Here is a 17925-nt window from a genome sequence, read left to right as displayed (position 1 = left end):
GGGCGAGAGGCCCGGCGTGGGTTGGAGGGCCCGGCGGGCGGCGAGGCCCGGGCCCCAGGCCAGCCCGGCCAGGCGGGCTGTGAGCGGGAGGTTAGCTCGGCTGGCTCGTACCGCTGCATCTAGTCCCGGTTTTCCCAGGCTGGAGGGTCCTTTGTTAAGCTGGAGGTTGGCTCCATGTTAGGCAGCCTTTAAAAAGGATGTTTAGGAGCAGCTCACTGGCTTCCCTGGGGGCCGCAGTGGTCATTTCAGAGGGGTGCTGAGGCAGGGCTTGGCGCTGGAAGTTAAAAAATTGAAAAATTGAAAGAAAGCTGCTGGTTTCAGAAAGAGACTGGAAGTTATAAAATTCTAAGGATCTTGGGGAACGCAGCTTTTCAAATACATGTGTGTGTGTGTGTGTAAAGCATTGACATAGACTAAAATTCATTACAAAAGAGAAATGAGAGGAAAAAAAAAATCCATTATTTTTTCTGTTATATTTTAAAATCCCATTTCCTGAAGTAACCAGGGATTTTTTTTCTCTATTTACACAAAGATTGTAGCCAGCCACAGTACTAAGCTCTGACCATGCTACATGGCTTGTGTAACTGCTGTGATTACAGTAAACACATAAAAATTGCAGTCCTCTATTGTCCATTTCATAGGGATGCACTGAAAACCCTGAAGCTGATGATAATGACTCACAACTTCAAGTCAGTTTTAGTGAAGTGATCAAACCTCAACAGTGTGGCCAGACAAATAAAACGGGAAAGTTTAGGGCAGATCTGCATGTAAAGGGACAAATTATGCAGGCTATTCCAGTCTCCGCTAGCGACATGGGAGAATAGTAGCTGTAGATTTTTGACCACAAAAGGCACAATAGGCACAAGGGAGAATGAAGAAACATGGCATAGAAATAAAAGGGTGGATGGGAGGTAAGGGGAGAAAAACTAGAATGAATTTCCCTGAGTCAGTAAAGCAGAAAGTAATTGTTACTGTGGGGATCAACTCTGAAAAAGTCTGCAGTGATTAGACTGCCAAACTTTAATAAATTGCGACTTGTGGGTGTTATGTGGTCTAAACAATTCTGTTAAAGGGCTTTGCACCAATGAGTGGAGGCTATGTTTTTTTTTTTTCTTTTTTTTTTTTTTTTTTTTTTTCTATCCAGAACTGCTCACAGAGTTTAGATGCTGCGGTGTCTGAGAACCCAGCTTCAGAATCATAAGAGTTGTCTTTCAGTGAGGCTGATAATCAACAGCTCTGATTAAAGGTGATAAAGGTATTGACAGAGCCTAAGGCAATTATTCCAAACACAGAACCTAACCTGGAGGGAGTGCTTCTCCTCTACCTTGGGTTTTAGGTAGCCATTTACAACAGCAGAGTAGGAGTTGCATTTGGTAGTGCTTTATGGACATGTAGGCGATGTAAAAATATGAAAATGAAAGGTGTGGGGAGCACAAACTGTGTAACACACAGAACATTTCACAGACCCATTGCTCACCAAATTTGGATCCAGGTTTTTAAGTGGGACTTGGATATTTTCTTTCTGAAGGAGGAGTCCAAATTTTGGGCTGACTGGCCAGAAGTACCTTAGGGTTGCTTTTCAGAGGATTTTAATTTTGACTCAAGTGTTTGGGATCTTTTATGTGTTTTCTGACACAAGAGCTGTTTTAGGAGCTTGCCAATGGTCAGTCATTAGCCCTGTAATTCACAATTTCTGCAGCTGAGCTAATGCAACAAGGCAAGATTAGAAAACAAACCTATTTTTGTATTTCTTTTTCCTTAACCCAGATGATTTCTGTGATCCAGTTTAGGATGCAGCTTCTAAAACTATTACATGTGCACAGTTCTGGAGATGACAGACTGCAGCAGCCAGGGCAAGGAACAGAGAGAGGGATTTTGTAATTGGCCTTACCCCTGAAGAAAATGTGATGTGTCACTATGACGGTTATATACAGGCTGATACACAATTCTGCATAGCCTGTTTCTGCTGCAGATCTTAAGGATTTTATTTGCCCTGCCACTACCACCACCACCTATGGCCCCACAGTCATGCTGCCACAGCTATTTGTAACTGTGCTGGGGATCAAAACAACGCTTGGATTAAAAGCAGCACCGTTCTTAGTAACACTTTTTTTAACTGAGATCAGTGTGTTTTTCCAGTTTACTGTGTGGCCTTATGTACTGTTGTGCTGACACAGCTGTTGAAAATGTACCTTTTTTGGTGGCAAGACAGGATATGGGAATTCCTACTGTTTTTGCTGGCTTGCCACCAAAGATGGGGGTTGCATGTGAAACAACCCCTCCAGCTCTCCTGAAAACAAGGGCAGTTGCTGAAATCTCCGCAATTAAAAAGAGAGGCTACTTCTGAGCCTCAGGGAATGTCTGATACCTATAGTTAGTGTGCTGCTTTGCTCTGTTGTTCTCTTCTTGCCTGGAGAACAGAACATTTTCTTGACATGTTTGAAAAGTAACTCAGACCACTGCAGTTATTCAGCTGTAAGTTGTATTTGATGCATGTCCAAAACTGTATTTTTCAAGTGAGTTCCAGTGAATGCAGTAATAGTAGAAATCTTTCAATGGGCTTTTTGTTTAGTGAAATAAAATGAACTGTTGTTTATCACTGTGTGGAGTGTTTGGTATCCAGCCAATAATAATTTAGTAGCTAGTAAGAATTCTGCTAAAACATACATACTTATCTTGCTTTCTTTTCTTGAGTTCCTGCTTTCTTCCATGCAAGAAATCATTCCAGTGGTCTTAAAGGCCATTCCATCACTTGTAAGTGAAATCTGGAATGTTGTAAAACCTCATTTACCCTTTCCTCAGTCTCTCCTTGTATATCCTTGCTATATTCCCTAGACCACCTTTTTTTCGCTTGGATTTAAGGCCATAAAAAGCTATGAAGCAACAGTGTAAGTACTTGTGTGATGAAGATTTTTCATGCGTTTTTTCCTCAGGCCTTTTCCCCTCATCCAACCTGTATGTACAAGATTAATGATCTCTCTTTGATCAAGCTTCTACATGCATTGCCACTGCAAGTTCTGCTTTGTATAGTTATGTTCAGGCATCTGGATTCCACATGGTAATTTCTTTAGGTTTTTATCTAGTGTCTTCCTTTGCATAAATGACGAACTGAAAGAAAACAGTAGAAAAAGACCTTCCATTGTATCTTAAAATATCATCCACAGAGATCGTGAGTTCTTGCAACTCCTACAAAGTTCATGGACGTTGCAGCTTGCAGCTGCTCGACATCACTCAAGGTTAGATATTTGGTTTCCTGTTCTTCACATTAATGCTTTTATTCAATCTAAAGCAGGTGCCATATTCTTATTTGCAATTGTATTTTTCTTTCCTGGATAAGGAATTCAGATAAGAGTATTAAATTCATTAAAATAATTATCTGTCACTATGACATACTACTGGTGGGTAAAACAAGCTGGTCTTTCCAGCTACAAGAAGCTTTGTATAGAACACTGTGCATTATCATGCTAAATTATAGATTTGATAAGAAACAATAGGACAAACTCTGATCTCAGTTATGCTGCTGTAAATCCAGAGTCATTCCATTTATTTCAGTGGATTTTTTTTTTTTTAAATCTGTAACAGTTTAATTAAGAGGAGACTTTGGTGCTGAGATGATAATCCTGTTCTTGGACCAGGAGCAATATAAAGTCAGCGCAGTTACACAGGTCTAAAAGAGTGTTAATGAGGAGTTAGTTACAAGGCGATTATTGCTGCCAGGAATGCTTAATGCTTGAGGAAGGAGATATAGTCACTTCTTTCAAAATAGCTTCAACCCAGCCCTCAGTAAAGTTAAGGAGAAGGCATGGTGATTATAAATTCCATTCTTGTGTGTGTAAGGTCTAAACTGGCTTGGGATTTGTACCGATGCAAAAAACTTCAATCAGTTATTTTTGGCGTTTTTTTGAAAGGCCATTTCTGTGCATAAGGGTGCAGAGAGATCTTGAGTACAGTGAGTTCTGAAGTCTTTGACATCTCACCTAGCCTCTGAATCTCAGTGCCCATGAGAACCAAGTCTGCAGTCAGAAGCAGTTCATGCTCCTGGATGGGTTATAACATGCCAAATCAAGCCACGGGTTTTCACTCCACAGCTCCTGAAGGAGTACAAAACACACAGCTCCTTTCTATGGGTTTTATGTTTTAAACAGCTTGGCTAATGGTTTTGCCAGGCTGAGCCATATATAGTTAATCACATCGGTGTTAATTTTCTACTTCTTTTGCACACAAGCATCTTACTGACTGATTCAGACTTACACTGTCCTAACAGGGTAATTAAATATTGGTGTGACTTGGTTGTTAGAATGCAGTTCATGACAATTAAGGCTGTTTGCAGCCAGCAGGATTCTAGGGCCCTGTCCCGGTGCCTGTCCCAGCCAAGTCACAACTTCAAGTCAGGATGAGACCTGTGTGCCTGCTGCTGTCCTCCCTCCTTTTCCCCAGTGCCCCTGTTCCTGTGAAAGGAAATATGCTCCAAACACACCCCTGATCAGGGCCACTGGGGAGCTCACAGCCTTGGGCACACCATGATCCTCACTCACCGTACATTTTAGCTTTAACCTTTCCCAAGATAGCATGGTTTCCTAGTTTGCTTTAACCATTAACCCACTCCCCTACCCCCCCACCTCTCGTCATTTAATATGGGCTAATCTAATTTTACTGTATGTTAGGGAGTTTATATATGGCCATGTCAATAACCATTACACTAGCAAGAGAGTTGTCCCTACTCATGGCTGTGTAGCCAGCCTGGCCTTAGTAGAAACTTGGATGCTGTTCTGACAGTGCTCTTGTTAAGCTGTTTGCTTTTGATAGCTAGAAAGATGCATCTCTTCCTGTTAAGTGGTCAGTTTAGTCCCTTCAGCATAATAACATATTCAAATTAATGTGCTGTCATGCAAGAGACATATGTTAGAGAACAGACTCTATGCTGTCACAACATTGAGTGTTGAGATTTCAGAATGAAATAGCAGTGCTCGTGATGGCCTTCAGGGAAAAGAAGAACACATCTGGCAGCCAGCTCATGAACCGGCATTTGAAGCACTCTGGAAGCAGACAGACACTGGCAGCATTAGCCGCTCATAGATTTTGTATCACCATTACATGAAGTTTCTGAGCATGCTTAAAATGGGGTTAGAGCATCTGCTGGCACACACTGGAAACGCATTGATTTCTTACATTCATCTTTAAATAAAAAAGCTTTTGATTTGATAAGCATGACTTAAGGCTGGTTTACCTGGGCTATTCATGCTCCCATGGTTGACGTAATTGAAGAGCACAAATCACCAGAATGGGCAAGTGAGATTAGATGCTTACAGCAATACCTTCCTAAGTCCCCTGGAGCAGTGCAACTGCATCTGGGGCAAAAGGACTTTCGATACTTTTAACTAAGTTGATTTCTAATTCTAAACTACATGTCGAAGCCCAGATCAGATGTAAATTATCTCCTTCTCAGTTCAGCCTGCAGAAGGGAAGACATGAGCAGTTCCTAGTCTACTGTAATGCTAAAGCTTGAACCTTCCTGGCAGGTGAACCCTGCCGACTTCTTCCTGAAGTGAAAGAGTAACACGCTTCCCCTTCCCCCTGTGCTGTTGTTGTGAGAACAGCAACATGTAGCTGGTGGGAAATGGTAGCTTTTGATGTTTGCAAAGTAAATTTATGCCTGTCCCTGAAGTTGCGCGGCCTCATTTGAGTGGACGCTTGATTTAGCTGTGTCTGTGAAAGAGGCTGATAGTCCCAGCCACTTGTCATTGTCTTTTCCCAGGAATTAATGCCCTCTCATGATGTGTTTGCAGAGATGGTTGTGCGAGTGCCCCTTAACCCACTTCAATCAAACTGAGTTAGCAAAAACCTCCTACTTAATCCATTTAAGTTAAGTCTGGCTCAGGTTGACCAAAGTAGGTTAGGGGGTGCCCAGATGAGCCACTCTGCAGGCAGATCTGAAGAGGTGGTAATTTCCACAAGAAGAAGTAGGACGGGCTGAGCAGGGGGAGTGGATCTGAATCAGCAACTTCTCCCATGCCCTCAGCTGCAGGCAGAAGTGGGCGCCAGCCACTGTCCTGTGCTGCACACACACACAGGCGTGCGGGGCAGCTCAGCTGGCAGGCAAAACTTGGGAAGCCACAGCCGTGCAGCTGTTTTCCCATATACCCCTTCCTGTAGTTACAACAGTAGAAAAACTGTGTGCACAGCAGCTGTTGCCTAGAACGCACGGCAGACGAAAGCCTCTGCAGGCTCCTTAAGCTCTCCTGTTCAAGCGTTTGTCCTTGGTCAAGAGTTGGTGCAGGTAGAGGTCCAAATTATGGTCAAATTAGTGTCAAAATGGATTCTTGGCATTTGCATTGTCAATTCCTGAAACAACTGCAAGCACACATGTTGCTTTGATGTCTACAGTATGGCAGCTTTCTATAAAAGATGGGCTCGTATAGCTATTGGGCTTGCAGGCCTCCATAAAGCACACGTGAGAGCTGGGAGCTGTGCTGGGAAGGGCTTCCTTACCTCCAACATGGTGCTGCTGCTACAGTTCTTGTCATGGAGCTTGCAAGTTACTTACCTGGTGCTTTTGTTGGCTTGAGTCTGCAGAGAAATTTGAACCTCAAATATGTAAGTTTATAATTTTCATAAGATTTGGAGTACATTAAAAATATGAAAGGAGGTCTAGGTAGGGTGTAGGACTGAGGGCAGGGAGAATATCTGTATAAATTACATGCCAGGGCTGTGACTTTTATGTTGAAGAGATAACTGCTAACAAGATTTGAAATGTGTCCTAAGAATTGCATTCTTGCTGAGGTGTTTTTCTCTTTCCATTAGCAACTTTTACCGATCTCATTCTTTTTTTTTTTAATGCTTATGAAGTCAAAAGTTGAAGTGATCTTGCTACTTCAGGAATAAATGACAAATTTCCCCTTTTTTTCAGATGAGGCAGAAGTTTAGAGGTTGCACAGATATTAGAAATGCATATGCAAGGGGTGTGAGCAAGGGGGGAAATATTGACCTCTCTCATCGTTTTAGGGCCTGGAGAAAGATGAGACACCTTCAGGCAATTCTCAGCCTGATGTTGACCCTCCTTCCATGCCTCCCTGCCTCCTACCCACTCCTGGCTGTGAGGGAGAGGAACTAGGAACAGTAGCTGCATGTTTTCTGAGGAATCTCTGTACCAGATCTCTATTTATAAGGATTCAGCCAATCTGTGTCACCCTTATGCAGCACAAAGAGATGAGGCAGGGCAGTGCGTCTGCTCATACATATTTCAAATCCTTTTTTTTTTTTTTTTTTTTTTTTTTTTTTTTCTTAGGGTTGTTTTCAATTTTATTTTAAAACAGTTAGGGTAAATCTGACTGCCCTCAAACTAGTTCCTCTTCTATATAGTTTACTCTTGTTGATTTAAAAAACAAGAATCATGAGAAAGATTCGCCAGCATAGCATTTGCTATGCAAAATTTACATGCAGCTGCTTTGAACTAAATTCCCAGCAGAAGTGAAAGGATTTTGAGGCTTCCAGATCTTAGCAGACTACTGTTTTTTGCAGACAGAAATCTGTATGATATGTACTTCTCCAGAGATCCCTCCCAGCCAGCTAGGACTGTCCTATCCTTCTCCTAACCCACTGAGACATATTATCAGCTTTTGGGAGGGGATCCTTCTGGACCTAGAAAGTTAATTAGCTCTGCTTGTGAATGTCTGCCACTGAAGTGACTGATTACTTTTTGGAAGGAAGGAAAACTCTTGTCTCTAGAGTTGAAAACAGCAAACACATGCAAATCTGTGTAAATCTTGATGCTTATTTCTCTTTTGTGGGGCAACAGTCTTCTCCATACGTGGGGCAAATTTTCCAGCAGTTCTATTTCAGCTTCTGGAGTTGTAGGTTGAATCATAAATCTAGTCTTACAGATCGAGAATATGATCAGGAGTGTTTGAAGGCCGAATGCAAATCAAGTGCTGGTAATTTCGAGCAAGATAGTCTTGCCTTGCCTCACTCCAGCCTCACCAGTTTCACACAAGCTAAAATCCGTTGACACGATAGTATTTTTGGGCAATGAAACCATTATCTAATCCAGGGCCAGAGTGGTAAACAAGTGGTTTGCTGTTTAGACATGTGAGGTAACTAAAGCAATTAAGGTAATGCTGGCCACTTACAGGTGAGGTGAAGATGTCTCCTGTGTTGACACAAGAATCTCCTCACTCCTCAGTGGCAGTGCTAACTTCAGTGAGTGGACGTTTTTCTCCTTAGGAGCAGGATCAATTTGATGCCTGATAAATCTTATTAGGTATTCTGTTCATTCCTCAGAGAAGTATCATGAGGGTTAATTATTTCTCTGCTCTGACTCAGACAGTGATTTTGTGCCAGAGGATTCTGGCAGTAAGTATAATCCTAGTGATACCCTCAGTGAGGAAACCATTGTTAACAATGTTGATGAGGAAGCGCTAATGGAAGCTGAACCAGAGCCTGATATAGAAATTGAGAGACCTAAGGCAAACAAAGGAAAGAGGTTGAAAACCTGGCTGTTTTCAGCCTTCCGCAGAAGATCTTATGAAAAACAACTCTTTGTCTTCTCCCCCCTTCCCCTCCTATCCAAATGCAGGCTGCAGAATGGCTCTCCTGAGGCTGAGCTGTGCTAGATGGAGGGAGCTGATACGCTGCTGAAGTGCTGGTGCCGATCCTCGTTCCCCCGGGAAGATGTGCAGCAAGGAGCAAGTTCCAAATAGAGAGTGTCTTCAGCAAAACTGGGCTGCCAGGTGGGAGCTGAGGCCCTTGCTCTGCCCAGGCTCCAGCAAGGCATCACTCCAGAGCCAGTCAGCAATGTGAATTATAAATACATTGGCCATGTTACTCTACTTAGGACAGGTGCTCTTGAGTTAGATGTTGTGTGAATAAGACATATCTCCCACACTGTTTTTCTCTATCAGTATTTTATAAACTCATGATGAGAGACCAGTGATACCTATCTGCTGTGCAACTGCTGTGAGGGGCAAAAGGGCTCCCTGTGCCAGCACACAGAGCTAGAGCACAATTTAGCCCTTAAAAAGTTTCCCTTGTCCCTAAGAGATTATTTTCCTCTCCTAATCTCGTGTGGTTTCCAAGGCCCAGTCTAAACACATACAATGACATAGGATAGATAGCTATTTTCCATACATGGCATTGGTTGTTCAGCAGGAAGCATTCATTGCTTTAAGACAGTACTGAAAGGGATTCTGTTCTGCCCTCCGAAAGGGAAGCAGGCAGGATTATCTTGGGTCACATCTTTCTTCTATTAGTCAAACGGTGAAACCAGACATCTGAGTTGTTTCAGTCTGTGACCTTACCCTGTGCTTCCTGACAAATCTCACAGCTTTTCAGTTGTCCCTAGTTTATATGCAGGATTCTTCAGTCCCCCTGGCAATCTGCATTCTTTCTTGAGCTTTTTCCTGGTATCTTGGGCCCTTGGGAGATCACAGCCTTGCCTTGGTTTCTATGTGGCTGCATAGCTAACGACTCCAGTAATTCACTGCCTTAGTCTGGATCCCTCTGCTGAACAAGCTCAAAGGTATTCAAGGCCTTCTCCAATGTTTCTTGATGCTATTCAACCTATACACTGTTCTTTCAACTTGCATTATTCCTGGATGCCTCCAGAAGCAGAACAGCAGGCTCCAACATTTCCTGACACTGTGGCCCTTTATAGCAACCAGCAGTTTACACATTTATCATTCAACTCACAATCTGCTTCACTGTTTCTGGCATCTTATGGTTGCTCTCTCATTTCCTAACATGCTATAGCCTTCTTCAGGCTCAGCAGCTGCTCCAAGAAGCTTCCTAAGTCTGGGGAGCTTTTTGCTGAAAACATTTTTCAGATTCTCTCTCATGCTCTCTAGCAATGATTTTTTTCTATTTTGTGATACAATATGGTTTTTCTTGGCATATTTCTAATTGCTTCTTCATTTACCTTTATTGGTCCCTGATCTCCAGAAGTATGTGTTATTCCCCATAAAATCTGGACACTCTGTGACCTCATTATTTCAAACATCCTTGTAGCTATACCCAGAAGTTGTAGCTATACCCAGCAGTTGTAGCCCTTCTTGATGTGATTGCATTCAGTAACATTCCCTTGTGTTAGCTGTCTTTTGTGTCCCCAGCAATTCTCAGCCTTCTCTGGTTTTCATCATCATCTTGAGGCTTGTATCTTGTAGCACTGTGAGGCTTTCTCAGACAGCTTTGTCATGATGATGTCTCCTCTGGTTTTCTGTATCACCCTGGGACTTTCCTTGACATACATATCTTATTCAACTTCCCTTATGTCCCACAGTACTACACAGGCTTTTCCTACATCTTCAGCAACTTTCATGGCACTCTGATGTCCCTTGGCTGTTATCTGGCTCTCTTTGATCTTACCCAGCTGAATCGCAGTACTCTCTTAATATCCTGCTCTCTATCCTCTATGATCTTCACAGGCACCTCTGGCTTGCTAATGGTTATTTCCACATTCTTTTTTAAGTTTGTCTCAAAACATTTTTGCTCATCTACAAACATTCAGAGTCATGCAGCCAAAAAGGTCTTCCTGGTAAAGTAGCAGTTCAAGCATCCAGTTTGTTTTCTGACAACATTTCTTAAAAGAAAATACGTAGCTGTCTTAATAAATTTTGAGAACAGGAGATCGTTACAGCATTTGCAGAAATGTACATGAGCAGTCTGAGGCTCTTTTACTAAGTGACTAAAGTAAAGAGAGGATTATACCATGGTGAGCTTGCCGCATGTGTAAAGACCCTGCAGAGAATAAGACTGGCAGTGCTCTCGAAAACGTGATCCATAATAGCAGTGCCTTTGCTTCTCTTTAATAAGATGCAAAATCACCTTGTAAAGTACTCAGAATATTTGGGTGATGGTTACTGTGGAAATTTAGACTGTTGCTATTCTTACATTAGACATCTTTACCCATACTGATTAATAAGAAAATCCTGAGTTGGACATGATGAAGCAATTTTTACTTGCCTGCTAGCTGGCCTCAAAACCTGTTGAGGTTCAAAGATTTCAAACAGAAAAAAGAAACAAATGCTGATGTTTACAAAGCTGTAGAATTGGCTTCATTCACAGAGTGACAAAGCTGGTGAAGGGCCTGGAGCACAGGTCGTACGAAGAGCAACTGAGGGAACTGGGGGTGTTTAGTCTGGAGAAGAGGAGGCTGAGGGGAGACCTCATCGCCCTCCAACTACCAGAAAGGAGGGTGCAGAGAGCTGGGGATGAGTCTCTTTAACCAAGTAACAAGGGATAGGACAAGAGGGAATGGCCTCAAGTTGCACCAGGGAAGGTTTAGACTGGATATTAGGAAGCATTTCTTTCCAGAAGGGGTTGTTAGATGTTGGAATGGGCTGACCAGGGAGGTGGAGTCCCCATCCCTGAAGGTGTTTAAGAGTCGGGTTGACAGAGGGCTGAGGGATATGGTGTATCTGGGAACTGTCAGTGTTAGATTAATGGTTGGACTAGGTGATCTTCAAGGTCTTTTCCAACCTAGATGATTCTGTGATTCTGTGATTCTTATATCACCTCTTTTGAAAAAAAAGATAAGCATTAAATAGTACAGGTTACATTTCTTATTAGCTGTTATGTAGTACCATCATCATCACTGAACTCATCTTTGCTGGTATAATGTAAGCCAACTGCATCCATTCTACATGGATATCACAGAATGAATATTACTTCTTCATAAAAATTCCAATTCTCAAACACGTTTGTATACTTTGACTCTCTCCTTGTCCCCAGTGCTTTGATTGCAGTAAGAATCCTAAAATAAGTTTGTTCCTGTCATTTGTCTTGTGGAAACATGCACAGCCATTCCTGGTTTCCACTTAAAAAGATTACAAAAAAATCCATGTGATCTAAAACATATAGTAGAGCATTACAGCTTTAGTTTCTTAGTCAACCATGCTTTTAGTCATATGTAGCAGTAGACGCCATGTTTAACTGTGCAAGCACTACATGCTTATGTGCTTACTTTATTTCCTTTACTGCTGAAGTTTTAAAGCAGTCATCAGTACTTTAAATACAGATTTATTACTGCTTATGTACCACTGAATTGCAGGGGAGGGAGGATAAAAATGTTACTGAGTACAGTGGGGTCAATTTGTTTTTGCATGAAAGGACTGTTTAGCAGAAGGCAAAGCATCTGAACCTGGTGCCAGCTATTTTTGCAATAGCCAAGTCCTGTCATCAAAACTGCACAGGCACTGTGCAATGTTAGCTCTGTAGAATGGTAAGGTTAGCTTAAACTTCCAGATGTATGCTTCTACAGAACCCCTCCCTTCCCTTCCTTCCTCTCTTTGCTCCACTTCCCGCAGCCCCTTCTGGGACAAGTGCAGAAGCCATCTCAGCCAGGTGGATGCCAGCAGGTGAAGTCTATTATGGTTGTGGCCACTCTGGAGAACCTAATTCAAGTAAGTGATCCAAGTTCAGCCATGGCCTAACTGAGTGTAATTTTTTTTAAAAACACAAAAGCTGAGCTGGATCTGGCAGCTTTTAAAACCTGCATGATTTGAGGGGAAAGCAAAACCAACAAATATTGAATATAGTCCATATTACTCTTGCATCAGATAGACATTTCTTTTATTGTTTTCCTTAGTAGGAGTTTCCCCAGCGTGAGGGATTCCCCTGTGGGTGCAGAACAGGTATGACCACCTTCTTTCCAGATATAGGCTATCATTGTGGCTGCTAGAGAATAACTGTAGAATAATTTAGGCTCAAATGGACCTCTGGAGGTTATTTGGTCCAACCTCCCTTCCAAGCAGGGCCAATTAGATGAGGCTGTTCTGTGATAATCCTTCTCTGATAGATGGCACATGGCAAAAATAAAGCCTTTAAGTTTAGATTAGAAAAACATTTCTTAAACTTCTTGTGAGCATAGCCCACTCCTGAATCATTTGTCTTCCCAAGGTTTACCTGAGTTCAGCCCTTTTGCCCAGACTGGGGAACAGCTAACTACCATTAACTGATAGCAACAGCTCAAATTCCTCCAAGGTGAAGGAGTGAGAATTGATTATAACTTACTCACTTGAAGTGTGAAGATCCATTTCTTTGCCTTGGAACAACTGCACTGCAGTGAGCAGTTAGATGAGCTTGCATAAGTACTTGCAACCATTTCTTATGCCCATATTCTGCAGGAAATGATCAGCATCTAGAAAGTACATTAACTGCTGTTCCTTATCTCTTTTTTCACTACATCTTTTTTCTTTCTCTTATTTACCTAAATTTATGGTTCATACTTCTTAGTTAAGAAGGGAAAATATTTTTTCTTGTTCTTAAATGTTTCAGACTCCTTGTGATTCTGTTTGAATCCTTTTTCATTGGAAAGGGTACTCTGAGCTGTCTTTGGCCTAGGTCTGAATAAGTACCAGAATTGGAGAACTGCTGGTCAGCAAGCAGGTTGAACATGGGCATTGCAAAATTAAGTTTTCTGTTCCTTTTGCTTTGTAGTTTGCCTCATGGTTGATGTAGCGGCATTACCTCTAGCAATGCTCATTCTGTCTTTAATCTCTGTATCGATATTTCTCCCAATAAGTGAGAAATCTATTTTTGTGAGCATCTTGTGACAACCAGCTCAAGTGACATAAGCCACTGAACAGCTATTGAACAAATCTAAGCTAGATTCAGAATAGTAAATTAGAGGGAGATGTCTCCCCATTCAAATAGCGACAACAGATTAATCTGGACCAAATTTGTGTCCTTCAGCTTCTACTTTGTGTGAATACTGTCCACTTAAAATAGCATTGAAATGAAAAAAAAAAAAAAAAGGAAAAGGAAGCTGTGACAGTACTGTCAGTCCCCTTGCGGAAGGTGTTGGTTCACCCCTAATGCATAATGCACAGCCTCTGCGAAAAACACATCCCATCAGTTCTCAGCATCTGCAATGTTATAAAGCAGTTCTGAAAAGAAGGGGAAGAATGACTTCTCCAAATGCAGCTAGAGAGCAGAAGTTTGAGAGAGCCCTGGATATAATTACCTGAGCTGGAGTCCAGCCAGGAGAATGCTGAGCTAAGGAACAGTAAAGTCCTGACTCTGCACAAGGGATCCAGACAAATTTAAAAGAAACTGCAATAACAGAAGTGGGATTTGAGCATCTGGGAAGACGTTTGAGAGAGTGAATGAATACAAACTAAGGCCTCTAGGGAGTCTGATAGGAAACAAAAGGAGCAAAATCAAGAACAGAGGAATATAATGGTAATATATGTGGCACTGACTGTCTTATACTCAGTGAGTGCTAAAACTGTATCTTGGATATGATCTAAGAGAAATAACTCCTCTGAGTTCATTCAACCCTCTACCCAAGCCCAACTATATGAACAAGGTTGAAAATAAAACAAGTTATCTCTGTTGTGTTCTTAAACAACAATGAATAAGAACTGAATCAGACCTGATAAATATGGTAAATCTTTAATGTAACACTAGGTTAATTAGCCACCATTAAAGGCAAGCTTGCGCGGGAAGAAGTATTTCTCTCTGTCAGGCTGCTTCCCTGCTAAGGAGACCTGGTCTCAGCCTAGAAGGATTTTACCTTTAATCCCAAATTCCTTAAAGGGTAGCTATTCTAACACTTGGCCACTGTTTCTTGCCAGCACTGGTATCAAACAAGCATTTCAATTTTCCTTCACTCATGTTTTTTACAAAGTCTTCACAACTCCAGAATCAGCAAACCGATACACCCAATGGAAGCATGATAAGGAGTCTGATACCGGCTACCTTTCATTTTAAGATCCTATTCTGTTTTTCTTTGTATTTGCTGGGAGCTAAGAGCATACTTGGGCAGCTACCATTGCTCAGACCGTGCACAAAGCTTTTCGGTGCTTCTGAACTGTTCTCATTCAGGCACTCTAAATGGTTTATAAGGATTGTCAAAGAGAAGTGGCTTAAAAAGGAATGCAAATGAAAAAGTGGAGAGCTGATGGATGAGAGCAGAGAAGGTGGTCCAGAAGGCAATGTTAAAAAAAGAAAGAAAAAAAAAAAAAAAAGGAGGGGCTGGAGGGAAGGTGGAACATGAGGAAATCCAAGTGTGGTAGTATCCGGGATTTGAAACTGTACGTTCTTCCCACTGGTAGGTTTTTTCTTACTTTCCCTTAGCTCTTTCTTTTTTTCACATTCCTTTTCCCCCAGCTCATTTGTTTTATGCCAAGAGGGTTATTTGTCTTTCCTGGCTTATTTGTAGTGCCTCTGGATTTAGGCATCCTGATAAATCAGTTCCTCTGAAGACTGTGATCTAAAAATGAATGTTGGGATGGATTTTGAGCTAATTTAAACTGATATACATCTGACGAAGTGAAGTTTAGCCATGTAAAATTCCACTGCTTAAGCAAATGCATAAACAATGAACATTATTCCCCTTCAGTGTGTCAGAAAAAGAAATCGTCTGCTCCTTCCAAACAGATTATTTTAAATTTGAAACACGTACCTGTAAATGTCTGTATCTTGCAGTTTTGGAAATCTAAGCATGGAAATGTATTATGTTAACACCTACCACACTTCGAGACATTGTCTTCTACTGAGCATATTATTTTTGAGAAGTGGTAAACCTTTCATTAGTTTCCTCTGCCTGAATGTATTGGTTTAATTGTGTTTTATTTGTTTCTATAATATCATGTGTGCTTACTGAGCTTTAGCAGACAAATGTAAGTCAGGGTCAGAGTGCAAGCTCAGAAAACAATCTGCAATTTTTAGCACCCTGCAGGATTTGGCATTTCATTAGTATTTTTTGGTTTTATTATATTATTAAACACAGAATGAGAGCACCATAGAACTGATTCATCTTGGTCACTGTTCTTATATGACTGGCTTGGAATTGAAAAAACATATTCTAGAGACAGCTTTGCTTCTGATCTGAGGGAAAGCACTGATGGGAATTAGTTAGGTGCTGCTACTTAAAAAAAAAGGCAGATAATTAGAATCCAGATTTTAATCATGCTGCCCGTGAAAGCAAAACAAAATCAGTAACAATCTAAAATCATGTCCCTTGCCTCTTTTCACTTTAGTCAGACGATGCCTGATTCCCACTAAACGCCAAGAGCATTACTCCGCGTTGAGAGATGAGCTCTGATGAATTTTGCTGCAGCAGCTACAGAAGTCGCTGCCCCAGGCTTCCCTCCCTGCTGCTTTGCTGGAGGTTATCACCACCCAAACAAGGCTGGCAGAAAAGAGTACGTCACGCCTCAGTTTCTTCATGGAAAGCCTGGTTGTCTACTTAGATTCACCTCGACTACAGAGGTAAAGCACAGGCTTCCTGCTGCACACTTGGCCATCAGGTGGAAAGCTCCATTAGAAGGACGGAGCAGCTGAAGGTGGCAGCTCTTGATGATACCACAGCAAAACTCATCTGTCAGTGGTGGGGGAGTGTCAGCTCACCGCTGTATGACAATGGCACGGCAACAGCAAATTAGGCAAGAAAGAGGTTAGGGACTCCAATAGCAAAATAAACAAAAATACACATGTATAGAAATAAGAGAAGGGCAAAATGCTTTAAGGTCCAAACAAGAATTCACATGTTGAGTAAAATGATGATTGGAGAGCTACACCATGACATCTTCCTTTTCCAACAAATATTTTTCTCTCACTTCAAGCTACGCTCTGTGTTCTGCTGATTTGCTTCATTAGAAAGGAAAAACCCCAGAGATAGCCACTGGATGAGCTGGGGGCTTTGCGATAGAAAATGGATACTTTTAGCTGTGTGTCAGTAGTTGCAATGCTGTCTGGATGGGTTTTGATGGTGTTACCAGCTAATGCAGTTTAGTATCTTCTGTGAAATGTCTCACTGATGTCAGACCAGGTCCTAGAGACAGCTAATATTTGCTTTGCCACCAACTGGGCAGTCAAAGCAGAAAGGACAGAGGATAAGCAACCAATATAACCAACTTATAAAATTGCTTTCAAAATGTCAACAGATAAGTCAAGTGGGACAAATAATGGGGATAAGCAGAAAAAGGTTTATGCTTTTATTGTCATATATACAAGGGCCAAGTACCACACCACCAGTGGTGCTTAGACCTTTTGTTATCTCTGAAGATACAAAAATTACACGCCGAATAAAAGTGCAAGGACACTATGGCATCCGCTGGATCTACCACCTGCCATTAGAGTAAAAAGCTGTCATCAACTTCAGACATTTGGAGTTCAAAGATACAGGCATGCCAGCCCTAACTAACTGATGTTAGTTCTTGTCCTTTAGTCCAACCGGAGACCCAGTGTTTAGGTGTCTAATTTCTTAATTCATTATTCTCCTTAACCCTGACTAGAAGCAAAATACATTTGTCCAGAAAAATGTGTGCAATTGCTCTGGGAACTGCTGAGCTCCTGCCTTTTTGGTATGCTGTTGAAAATCAAATTATATAGCTTTAGCAACAGAACTATAATTAGGGTCAGTGGAAAACTGTGGGTAGGATAATATTGTGGATTCTGCAATTTTTGTCATGTTGCTCCATAATATGCCAGAACCCAATAGTTTTATTGCTCTGCAGTGCATTAACACTGTCAGTGAAACATCCCCTGCTTCCTGATGTGGAACTGGCCCTTCTGTGAGCATATTGCCAAAGCTGGCCTCAATTTACAGTAATTCGCCACTGTGATCCTCCTGCAGTTGATGGCAAAGCTCCTGTTAACTTCTGTAGAAGCTGGGCAGGCCTAGGCAGGGAAAATAGGGATGGATAAGGAAGATGATAGAGCAGAGCTGAAGAGAAAAGGCAGCAGGCTATCAGGTTTCATTATAATCTCTCCATTTATCACTGGATCTTATATCACCAGGAGGTTTGTTCATAGATTAAAATTATGTTGGAAATAAAATTTAATCAGTACTTATTTTCCTGTTCTCCATCACACTAAGAAAATCTCTCCACTAGACTACTGCTGCTTCTGCCTTTGGGCTATTAAGTTCCTCCTTTTCCTCCTCAGGTTTTCTTCTGCTTATCCCTCATCTCTCCTCCCCCCCCCCCC

General features: G+C 41.7%; 1 protein-coding gene across 1 annotated transcript in view; it reads right to left on the bottom strand.

The window, feature by feature from the left end:
- SRP9 (signal recognition particle 9) overlaps window positions 1–11628 on the bottom strand; it is an 18702-nt gene extending 7074 nt beyond the window's left edge. Inside the window, exons 1-2 of the mRNA XM_026844648.1 lie at window positions 11574–11628; window positions 10357–10484 (exon numbers count right to left, since the gene is read on the bottom strand). Of these exons, the coding sequence (XP_026700449.1) occupies window positions 10357–10484; window positions 11574–11628 (183 nt within the window). The remainder of the gene's footprint in view (window positions 1–10356; window positions 10485–11573) is intronic.
- Between the last annotated feature and the right edge of the window lie 6297 nt (window positions 11629–17925).

This window comes from Athene cunicularia (genome assembly GCF_003259725.1).
Source record: "Athene cunicularia isolate RWA chromosome 3 unlocalized genomic scaffold, athCun1 chr3_part1, whole genome shotgun sequence".
Lineage (NCBI taxonomy): Eukaryota > Metazoa > Chordata > Aves > Strigiformes > Strigidae > Athene > Athene cunicularia.
The sequence above is the reverse complement of the archived record's forward strand: the minus strand, read 5'-3'. Positions and strand labels throughout refer to the sequence as shown.